General features: G+C 39.8%; 1 protein-coding gene across 2 annotated transcripts; it reads left to right on the top strand.

Annotated features, from left to right (window-relative positions):
- Nucleotides 1-320: 320 nt before the first annotated feature.
- Nucleotides 321-9,486, top strand: LOC117550776 (transcription initiation factor TFIID subunit 1-like). Of its 2 annotated transcripts, XR_004569701.1 has the most exons (5): nt 321-1,908; nt 2,010-2,626; nt 5,495-6,118; nt 7,232-7,699; nt 8,314-9,486. XR_004569701.1 is itself a non-coding variant. In XM_034223303.1 (2 exons), exon 2 carries the CDS (start codon nt 8,326-8,328, stop codon nt 8,791-8,793), a length of 468 nt encoding a protein of 155 aa, XP_034079194.1. In that variant the 5' UTR covers nt 7,561-7,699; nt 8,314-8,325; the 3' UTR covers nt 8,794-9,486. The 2 variants fall into 2 exon arrangements, 1 of the variants encoding a protein (XP_034079194.1); XM_034223303.1 differs by lacking the exons at nt 321-1,908; nt 2,010-2,626; nt 5,495-6,118 and having other exon boundaries at nt 7,561-7,699.
- Nucleotides 9,487-11,735: the final 2,249 nt, after the last annotated feature.

Below are 11,735 nucleotides of genomic sequence, written 5' to 3'. Positions count from 1 at the left end.
ACCCCAGAGGTGGGTTTCTTTCTCCTAAACCTCTCTAAAAGGTCACATTTCACTTTTTTTTGCATTAATCTTGATACAGGGTACTTATTATATGTTATAGTTTGGATTCCTAAAGCTTTAGTCTACTCTACTGTTTTTTTTTTTGGACGGGGACACTATAATTTACATTTTTCTACTATGTTCAATCTGAATTTACTTTAAAATAAACAAATCTATATTGATTCTGACTTTTCTTACATCCAACTCACAGGTTTATCATTGCTTTGAGAAAAAAGATTATTAATTTACCCCTTTTTAGAAGTGAAGATATAGTCATTTGTTCTGGGAATGTCATTTCGAGCCTGAGACTGCAACGAAAGTAACAAACACAATGCAATATCCTTTTCAATTTCAAAGAACACAAATTGGGTTAGTTACATTAACAAATAACCATAAAACAACAATACTGTACAATAACAAAATGAATGCCTTGAATAAACCAAAATACTCTCGCGCCGAATATTCACTGCTGATTACTACAGGATTTGGAGTCATTGTCATCGATACCACTTTTTATGTCTCTTGCAGTGGACTGATGAAGTTTTGCCACTAGAGAATTTTCTTAATCATAAATAAGCAACATGTCAAATGCTGTAGGAACACTGAAAACCACCTTCCCAAATGTTAATAGCTATATAGTACAGTATACAATGAAACTGAAAATAATCTCTTATTCAACAAAATGTATACAAAATAGATGGAATAAATAGAGAAATGTCAAACTGATTCAGCTGCAAAAACGGATTAAAAAGACATTTGAAATGACTGATGAAATTAAGGAAACTGATTGTTTCTGTATAGGGCCGGTTAGCACTTCACTTTTACCATCATTAAAAAACAAAGGAGCATGTACATACATTAATTATACCTTCAGTAGTAGCATAGCATATAAGTGCTAATGCTTTATTATGTGCCTACATTGGCAACAATGCTAGCTCCTAGGTTTTAACTTGGTGCGGGACTACGTCATTGGTCCATTTCTTTAGTAATTGTTTTATCGCTTTCTGTTTTCCCTGTGCACATTGTTTACATATATTGTATCTCCTTTTTGACAGTCAATACGGTTAAAGTTTTAGTCAGAAGTCAAATAATAATTTGGGCTCTCTAAAAATTAAATTATTTCCAAATAATGGATATTTAAAAATAAATGTCCCCTAAAAATATCCTCACATTCAGCTTAATTCAATGTTTTGTATTATTAAACAAAAACCAGATCACATAACACTTTTTCAACATTCAGAAAATGAAAAGTAAACTACTTTCCTGCAACAATTTGGTACTAAATGTTTGAAGTTTGTTTGTTCTAGAAAGAAACCAACTTTACAGCATTACTCATTATGTATGCCAGCATTGACCCTTATGTCCAGACTGTTTCTTCTATACATGAACCCAATTGTTGCTGATAATGATATGATGATGATATGAATAGGCCTATTCCTTTTATGTCACACAGCTGATTTTAGGCCTGTCCAGCATTTTATTTGCGGAAAGATCAAGCACATTTTCCTTGGAAATTGAAAACGTACTGTGCAATCTGTTGTAACCATAGACCTTTTAAAACGGTTACCCAAGTTTCTAAAAATGTTTAGTGTACACTTTTTACTCAAACATTTAAAAACATATTAAGCATATACAACGGCGCCCCTTTCAATACGTTTTTTCTCAAGTATGCTAATACAGTTATGTATTGTACAGCACTATAACATGAATTCTGAATACTCTCAGCCCCACTGTAGCAGCTTCTCCATAGGACCGTAGTACAGTGATTGCTGTGGGAGGCAGCCAGCAGATCGTCCCTTCTCCACAACCACTGCATATTCCCATCCCAAAGTGGAATACAACTCCGGTTGAACATCCTCCAGACAGCAGGTACATCTTTCTATGTTGTGTAATTCTAAGCAGGAACAGTTGAACTAATGCTTATGTTGAGTGTTCTCTCTCATTTGAAACAAATGCATGCTGCTTTTCAGTGACCAAGCTGGTGAGGAATTCCTGAGATGCATCGCAACAAAACAAGCCTTTGCCAGACTATCTCAAAGGGAACATGGCATACAACCTGGCTGAAGCTTTTAAGTCGGCAAGTGTCCTGAAAGAAGCAATGAAATCAAATCCTGAGTTCCAGAAGAATACATCCAGGAGCAGAAGCCGCAGTCGAACCCGCGGAAAATCTCGAGCCAAGAGCCGTGCAAGAAGCAAAAGCCGATCGCTAGACCGAAGCGGACGGAGCAAAAGTCGTGCTCGGGGCAAGAGTCGGCCAAGTAGCAAGAGCAGGGCAAGAAGCAAAAGCAGGGCGAGAAGCAAAAGCAGGGTCCGCAACAGGAGTCGGAGCCACAGTCGAAGCAAGACGAGTCATGTGCGGAGCAAGAGCCGGGTCAGGAGGTCCAAGTCACGAAGCAGCAGTGCTGAAAGGAGGCATGGAAAAGACAAAAAGAGAAAGAGGAGCACCAGCCCCAGCTTTGGCAGCAGTGTTGGCATCAGTCATAATCTGACAGAAAATAGTCTGTTAAAAGGACTGAAGCTGGTCATGAACAGCAAAGAACTGGAGGAGCGGATGCCCACTCTCAAAGATGCCATCCTCACTATTCAGGTAGGGCTCCTCGTCCATTTTCTAAAATGCTCTGTGTCAACCAGCACAAAAACTGGGATTTATGAATAATAGCATCTATGTAAACCTGGACAGAAGTATATCTAGTGTTTTATTTTAACTAGGGCTGTCAGTCGATTAAAATATGTAATCGCGATTAATCGCATGATTGTCCATAGTTAATCGCAAATGAATCGCGCATTTTTATCTGTTCTAAATACACCTTAGAGGAATATTTTTCAAGTTTTTAATATTCTTATCAACATATGAGTGGACAAATATGCTTTATGCAAATGTTTATTATCATTTGAACAATGACAAATATTCTCATGAATATTAAAACAACAACCTCTGAACATTAAAATATTCGCCTCAATTCAATGGAACTCTATAATACAATAATATGTGTGTGTGTGTGTGTGTGTGTGGTGTGTGTGTGTGTGTGTGTGTGTGTGTGTGTGTGGTGTGTGTGTGTGTGTGTGGTGTGTGTGTGTGTGTGTGGTGTGTGTGGTGTGTGTTGTGTGTGTGTGTGTGGGTGTGTGTGTGTGTGGTGTGTGTGTGTGGGTGTGGTGTGTGTGTGTGGTGTTTGTTGTGTGGTGTGTGTGTGTGGTGTGTGTTAGTGTGTGTGTGTGTGTGTGTGTGTGTGTGTGATGTGAATGTGTGTGTGTGTGTGTGTGTGTGTGTGTGTGTGTGTGTGTGTGTGTGTGTGTGTGTGTTGTGTGGATGTGTGTGTGGTTGTGTGTCGTGTGTGTGTGTGTGTGTGTGGTGTGTGTGTTGTGTGTGTGTGTGTGTGTGTGTGTGTGTGTGTGTGTGTTGTGTGTGTGTGTGTGTGTGCCTGGACACTGCAATCATGTTGCGCACACTACCCGTGCTGAGTGTGCTGACTTTTCGTACAATGTCCCACTGTCTGGCTTTCTGCATAAAGTCAAGTGCTCTCGGCACAAGTTTGTGGCGAAATGTCGCTCCTCTGTTTTCATTTAAACAGCTCCTTATATCCGTTAGCGCAGCTAGCTAGCACCAGATGCTAACAACAACAATACACGTAAGGTTCTCTCTCTCGCTCGCTCGGGCCACACATACACACACCCTCCCGGTCCTCCAATAGCCAGTCGGTTGCCTGCCGCGTGAGCGTGGAAGTATGGTCTGCTGCAAGCGGGCAGCAGGAGCGGGGCTGTCAGCATCAGCTTGTAGATGGTATTTTAAACTCGATGCGCTCTAAAGCTACGGGGCGGCCGAGGACAAAAAATACACATGCGTTAATCGCGTTAAAATAATTAGTGGCGTTAATTTTTGCGTTAACGCGACAGCCCTAATTTTAACACTTGAACACTTGATCTAAAAACACGATGACTGTAGCTGTTAGTGAATTAGGGTGAAGATCCGCCACAGACCTTAGGCACGTTCACACCGCAGTACTTTTCCCACTTTAGTTCCGATATAGTTCCGAAATGTTGCGTTCACACCAAAAAAAGCCGGAACTAAAATTAGTTCATGAGAACCTTTTCACCCCCTTTTCCATCCCTGCTAGAGAGCAGGGACTTTCGTGGGAGAAAAGGTTCCTATTGGCTGGGCGGATTGCAAACCACGGCCCGTAAAACTCCCAAAAAGTTTGTGAAGCCGCCATTTTATTATCCTCGCATTAGCATTATTAGCATTAGCCCAGCGCAGAAACGCAGAGAGACTAACTTATGGCAACACAAAATAAAACATGGAGCGGTGGAGACGAAGAGGTGTCGGCGTTCTGGCGATTTACTCGGAAGGCTTCAGTAGAAGCTGCTGGGACTCCCAGCAGCTTCTACTGAAGCCCCCAACTCTGGGGACTTCCGGCCGGGGACTTTGGGCGGCATGATACGCCGTGAAGTGGTTTGCGGGCCTGCCAGTAAACCCAAAACAGAAGAAGAAGTGACGTCAGCGGCTTCATTTGCCTAATCCTCCCCCAGGGACTTATTCCGGTGTGAACTGCGATCTGTACTTAGTTCATGAGAACTAAGAGTTCTCATGAACTAAGTTCTCATGAACCTTTGTAGGGAAAAAGTACTGCGGTGTGAATGTGCCTCTTGTCAACTGCTGTAGGTCACAGTAGTGTAAAAAAAGTACAACATTTATTTAAAAACGTCACGAAGAAAAGCAGAACCCGATTACCCCATTATATCCATTGTGGCATGAAAAACGCAGTCCTTGAAACATGAATATGATACTAACCACCAAAAAGTTGGGAATGCTCTTGTCTTTTACACACGTTTTAAAATACAGTGGGTGCTGGTGACACGATGGGGAGCTAGTCAATAGAATCCTGGCTATATTCTTGTGTTGGTTCATGTTATACATTTTGTTTAGCTTCATATCAAAACTATGGCTTATATATCAACTTGAAAAATAGAATTAGGCCAGTGGTGGTTTTATTGTGTTGCTAATTATTCTAACTTCTCTCCATTTCAAAAAGATACAGACCAAATCATAACCATTAACATCTGGGATTTACTTTTAGTTATGGTATGGTGGCAGCTCTCAGTATTGTTGTTAGGAGATGTCAGGGTGGATGGGCTGCCACATGGAAGACACTCCAAATAGTTATGGGTTTGAGGCTTTAATCCGTGCTGGACTTGAACCTACCAAGCTAAGTCTAAGACCTATCGACTGAACTACCAAGCCTGCAAGGTCCAGTGTGTTACTGCCAACACTGTTCATACCACATTCTGCACAGTGGACATCCACCTCCATGGATATAGCTCCTGGTATAAAACATTTGCAAACATAGACATGTACGTCGTTTTTTTCCTAAAACATTGAATTAATAGCCAAACAAGATAACAAGGGAAGAAGCTTGCTATCTGCTAATTGTATGTCCTTGTTATAATTTTATTTGTGCAGGGTTCAGATGGAAGCAGAAAAAGTGGAGCGTGTTCATGAAGAGCTCAGACATCAGCAACATGAGAGCAATGATAATTCATCATCATTGGAAAATGACAGTATGCTACTTCCTCATGACAGAGTAGGGAGCGACTTCTCTTGGCTGCAGGCGGAGAGTCAGCAGGAATCCGCAGTCGTGAATGCTGAGGAGCTTGAAGACGAAGAGTCGTTCTTGTACGGTAATGAAGACCACTGGAGAAAAACAAACCAATAAATCCTCCACCACACTTTTTGCAGCATACAAACCACAGGGAATGGATAGTTCAGGCAGTCAACAGAACAAACCCATTTTCAGTAGCTTTGGGGATATGCTTGATCTCAAGCAAACCCTTCAAGGACTTCCTCGAGCGTAGCCTCTGCCAGTCTGGACAGCAGTGAGTGTGAGAAGATCAAGAACATATTAAAAAGTCTGGACACAGTAGACGTCGGCAAGATCATGGGGAAGATGCAGGGTCAAAAGGTGGAGAAGCAGCGGTCTCCTGCACCTTCCAGTTCAGAGCGGACAGCAAGCAGCCTTAGCCCTGCCCGAGCTGGGTAACCCTAATGTACGGCAAGCTCTGCAGTCCCTACAGTCACTGATCAAAGGTAAGAATACTGTGTTAACCACGGATTGATTTAACTGATCATTGCCATCACCTCTTCAATCAGCTTGTTCATTGAGTTAAAGTGGCAACAATTGTTTGCTTTAAATTATCATTTTGAATAAATGTTGATTGCCAAATGTAATGGCTGTTAAAATAACAACACCATCAGCGTTTAGATGTATTCCTTATAAGCTTCACCCTTTACTCTGTAATTCTGTTTGCCACCAATGAGATCTCCCCATTTGAATTAAACCAAAAAGGATGTGCGTTAACAATTGTGTAACCAAAACAGGAAGCTTTCGTTTTTCCCAGTGACTATCGGTAGCTATCCCCAGTAACCAGAGTATCAATGTTAATTATTTGTAGTTACTTTCCCCAGTACGGTGGAACAGCAGAAGTAACTGTGTAAGACAAAATGCAGTGTATTGTCTTTAGTAGTAGGTCCAAAGGAAAAAAGGTTTGTTAAAAAATACCACTTGGAAACACAGTTCTCAGTTCCCATGGACAGGGCAGACAAGTGACTTAAACAAGTTATCAGGGCAGCAAACTACCAATCACATTTCAACAATAACTATAACCATGTTTGCTAACAACTGGTTAAATCCTCACATAAATAAGTGCAATCTAAACTGCGAACTATTTGTTGATTGGCCTTGGGCGAAATGGTAGGAAGTGATGCAGCTTTTTATTGTGAAAGGTAAGAGCGGAAAGAGTGTGGTGCTGCTGCCATTAACAAGGTGAGCGACATATAGTTGTCTAGGTTTCAGAGTACGGCGCATACATGTTATTATTTACCTTAATAAGTACAGGCGGACTCATTCTCTCAGCTTCGGTGCTTAATGCCATATCTCTCTCTTGAGATGTTTCAGCTCATATATACGGCTCTGATTTACGACAGAAATGTAATGCTGTATACCGCAATACTTTTCTAATGTCTCATTTGGAATCACAATTGATTTCTGATCTGTTTCTCTACAGGTTGCCAAGGATAAGATGAAATAAGAGGTGTATCAACTGAAGTCCGCTGGATCAATGATTTATCTTCTCTGACTTTATTGTCTAATGCTTACGATTGTGATTAAGAGGATTATATTGTTCTTCTTCTTTCTTTAAGCAACAAAGGAGATAGCAGTGAACAAAATGATGGCAAGTTGGTACATCGCAGACCTCCTCTGATAATCACAAGGTATTGATTTTCAAGCTGTGCTACTGACAGTGATAACAATGGATGCATTTATAGAATCACAAAACCCCTGGATTATTTTGGAATTGTGCATGTGTTTTGTAGGCACGTGACAATGAGGAAGGGAAAGAATGACAAACTGCCCGATGAAAAAAATGGAATCCTTGATGAATGAGCTGGAAGGATTGTTGAAACAGGATGGTAAGGCAGGTCTCCTGTGATGAATGTATCCTTTAGCGTAAATACTCTACATACTTCACTGTCGTCTTCTCTCTTACAGGATGAGTTTTCTGTCACCAGTGATTGGGTTTACTGTCAGAATGTGAGGTAGTTCATTGGGGATTTTGAGTAGTGCTGAAAACCCATGCAGCCATCCACCGCCATGGGAACTCGGGCAGTGTAAGTATAACTCCTGTTCATCTCTGTGTGCTTGTCAACAAATCCATTAAAAGACTGAAAACAAGGAAGAAGGCCCGCTTTAAAACTCTTTGATCTTTACTGTCTTTAGTCAATTTATAGTGAGTCGTAAGGCCAGAATGTCCACTTTGTGTTGTATTCAAAAGAATCTTATGTAACTTATTCATCCAAACTAAATATTTGTATTTAAACACTGAAGACTGTATGCTCATAAATTTGCTTGTTTTTTTGGGACTAAATCTTAACTGGCAGAAATGATTAAATGCAATGCATATTCATGTATTTATTTATTAACTTTCTTGATTGCTCATGTTTTGTACTAGTGTTTTTTAAATCTTTTTAGATGTGTCGGCCGGCAGGGGGGTCCTTTTTTTAGAGATTTGTTTGTCTGTGTTGTTTTTAAAATGTGTTTTCATGTGCCAAACCAAATCTTCTTACTGGTTTAGAATAACAAATAAATAACCTGAACCCTGTTACCTTTTCCCAATCTTTAAGTTATGCCCAAATTCATTTAAATAATGCCCATAGCTTGTATATTGAAATGTACACTCACCATAACATTTTTGCTGGAAAATCATTTTATTTATGTGTTTTAGCATAAAGCGCGGATGGACAGGAATGCTGAAGACAGCAAGGGACCCTCGCACCATTTGAGCAGCTGCTCTGCTCATCCACAACCCTCAGAAAGGAGGGACCACAGGGGCTCTGAATACAGAGAGTCAGCAGAGCACAGGAGTCACAGAGACCACCAGCAAGACCACCAGCAAGACCCCCAGCGAGACTGGAGGGACGACAGGGATCACAGAAGCAAAAACCACAACGAGGGCGGGAGCCACGGGGACGCCATGGGAAACATGTCCTTGAAACAGGAGATGAGGAAGGAGAGGCTCCTCATCACGGTGTCTCGTGGACAGACCCCTCCTCCTAAAGGGAGGGCCAAAAAGGAGGTGAACAAGGAGCAGAACATCGGGAGTCTTAACAAAATCAAAGTGGAAGACACTGACGGCAAGGGAAATCAATCCAACAGCAGCGGAGAAAAGAAAAGCCTAGTAAAATATGAAAGCAGCGACAAGTAATGATAATGACAAAGGTAAAACACAGAAAGACAGATCCCCTAAAAAGAAAAGAAGAGAAGAAGGAAGGAACGAAGAAAAAAGGAATGAGAAGTTCCTAAGTGTTGAGTTATGCTTGAACCTACACTGAGAACCACTGGTTATTTTGTATAGGTGTGATCCGCAGAGGAAGGAGTTTTCATGGTGTTAGGAAGTGCACTTCCCTTAGATAAAGATTCATATAAATGTTATCTTTGTGAGTCTCTGGTTGAGAGGGTTCTCGCCTGAAGTTTTGAGTTATTCGAGGAGTAAGTTCCCTCGCTCTGCGACTTCCAAACACATCGGAGACTCATCTCTACCTAGACGCACAGGTGACATTTCGAAAATCTTCTTTGGCTGTAAATCGTCCAAAATGTCAGCATGCTTATTTTTGCTTTGTTGCTTCCTACAGATTTGACAATGAGAATGAATATGTTGCTGTACAGTAAGCTTTCAGGTAACCCCCACATCCTGGTTTGATGTTTCAAGTCAGCGTTTTGAAGGATTGTATTAATACCATAGTTACCGTGTACCGTGATGGAAATGTGATGTGTGTATTTTACAGTTGTGTTTCACTTTCCTACTTGTCTGTATTTTTATCTGAAATACAAGATCACACACACAAGTCTGTCTCCTGTTTTTGACATTTTGAAATAAAGAAATGTGTTTACCACATCATTTGAATGAGTCAAATGCTATTGCAATCAAGAGATCAGATGAATGCTTCATGGGTTTGCAGTGCATTGGCTAGAAAGATTGTCTTTTATTGTGATTTGTAGTAATGTGTTTTTATTACATGTACAGCACTTTGGCTCGACCAAAAATCGCTTTTTTAAATGTGCTTTATACATAAAACTTGATTTGATTTTGATTTGATAGCAAAAGAAGAAGACAGTTTACAGGATAGCAGAGTCCTTCACATAGCATTATAGAAAGTCAAATGCTGTAGGGTAGTGCTGTATTTATGATATCTTACGCTTATATATCTTTAAAACTACATTAAGGTGGCAGATGTAATTGCTGCCTGGGTTGAGAGACTTCCAAAGTGTGCTTTTATGTTCCTCACAGTGAGTCCTGACTGTGGAGGCAATGAGAGACCTGTCTTTGTTGTTAATAAAGGATGGGAGTCTGTTTAATATTAACAAGTGTTTTTCCAGGAGGCAAGGGTTTTTCTGTCAGCACAGTATTTCTGAAACTATAATATCACAGCCTTTCCAAATGTATTTTTTTTTTTAAAGCATTTTCTCCAGCAAACTTTCTCACCAATTGCTGTATGAAAAGTGAGATCATATCAAAAAGGTCTAAGAAAAGTTAAGATTCCTGCTGTGAAATGAATAACCTGAAACAAATAACTGCATGGAATTTCGACATAATGATATGAATAATAATACGTTTTATTTGTATAGCACCTTTCATACAAGAATCTCAGTCCAAAGTGCTTCACAGTAGACATCTTAAAATACTCACAGAAAATCGACATCACATTTAATACAATAACCAGTAAGGCAAAAAAAACGGCTTAGAATAGACATATCAAAAGATTGATTAATGGTACGACAATAAAAGTGTATTAAAAGGAGGATAGTGCAGAAGAAAATAAAACTTGTAGTTTTAAAAACATAATCCAGAATCTTAAAAGGACTGGCGATAATTTCACCCGGCTTTGTCCATGTTTCACAAGAAGAAGAAAAAAGCAGGCTGGCACAAAAAACACAAACTGATCTGAAAACATTTAATGAATAGGTGAATCTGATCACACACACACGCATACAGATAAATGAACAGATACAAATACAAACTTATAAATACTCCATCTACAGTATGCATGCACATAGACACAACCATAAAATGATGCACATACACATATTATGGAAAATTAATGCAGATACATGTAAGACAATAATATTGTTTGAAATATGATGTAACTATGGTCTCCTTACTTTGGTCCTTACAGAGGTAGTGGATTAATAAACTTGACATTTTTGCGTTCCATGCAAAAAAGTATTTTGTGCAAATAAATGAAGGCGTACTAAAGAATGTTTCCTGACAGTGACGCCTCCCTTCTCATGTCAGTGTTAATTTCATGTTTTTTGTCCTTCCCCACTTTTCACCCACCAGGCTCATTGTATGTCTTTGTCTTTAGCTGCACTGGTTAGCTGTTAGGAGCTGCTGACAGCAGAGAGTTAAGTAAGAAGTCAAATAACCAACTTTATCATAACATAATCTTTAGTATAAATTACATTTTTGTTGATTGACCCCGTAAACTTTAATAATGACAGAAAACATACCTTTTGGATTATAATTCCTATTCCGCTCTAATGTGTGAGTGTTTAGTTGTAGTGTTGTAAAGATGGACATGTATTGATATAATCTTGCTTTATTGTATGCCTCTCTGTGAACACCTAGTCCAGATCAGTGGTATTCTGATCTTTGTTTCCTGAGATACTCGCAGATACGGCCTTATTCATTTAATGGAGATTGATAGTGGTTTGATTATTATAAGCAGATATACGCCATCCACTTTCTTGTATTTTTAACCAATTAAAAACACAATAATATAATATTTCATTATCCTTATTATAATTTGAAAGGAGACACTGTGCATAATGAGCACTTTTACTTTTAATTGACTTACATGTGGCTGATAAAACGTCTTTACTTCTACTTAGGTGCCATTTTGAATTCAGGACTTTGACATTGAATGGAGTATTTGAAGACCAAAGTGTTTTAGCTTGTCTTTAAGTAGAGGAGAGGATTTCTTCCACTCTGCCTGACTGACTGTGGTGTAGTCGAGATTATAGGACCTTTGTCTCTCTGTTCCCTTTGTTTGAATGAGTTTCCTCCTGGGTGTATTGGTGAGAGGAGGGTGTTGAATCTGTTTGGAGACACCTGGGACCTGCTGGATATCCTCCTGGATCTTCTTCATA

This window comes from Gymnodraco acuticeps, unplaced genomic scaffold, assembly GCF_902827175.1.
Source record: "Gymnodraco acuticeps unplaced genomic scaffold, fGymAcu1.1, whole genome shotgun sequence".
In the NCBI taxonomy this organism is placed as follows: domain Eukaryota; kingdom Metazoa; phylum Chordata; class Actinopteri; order Perciformes; family Bathydraconidae; genus Gymnodraco; species Gymnodraco acuticeps.
Note: the sequence above shows the minus strand (reverse complement) of the source record. Positions and strands in the feature narration are given on the sequence as shown.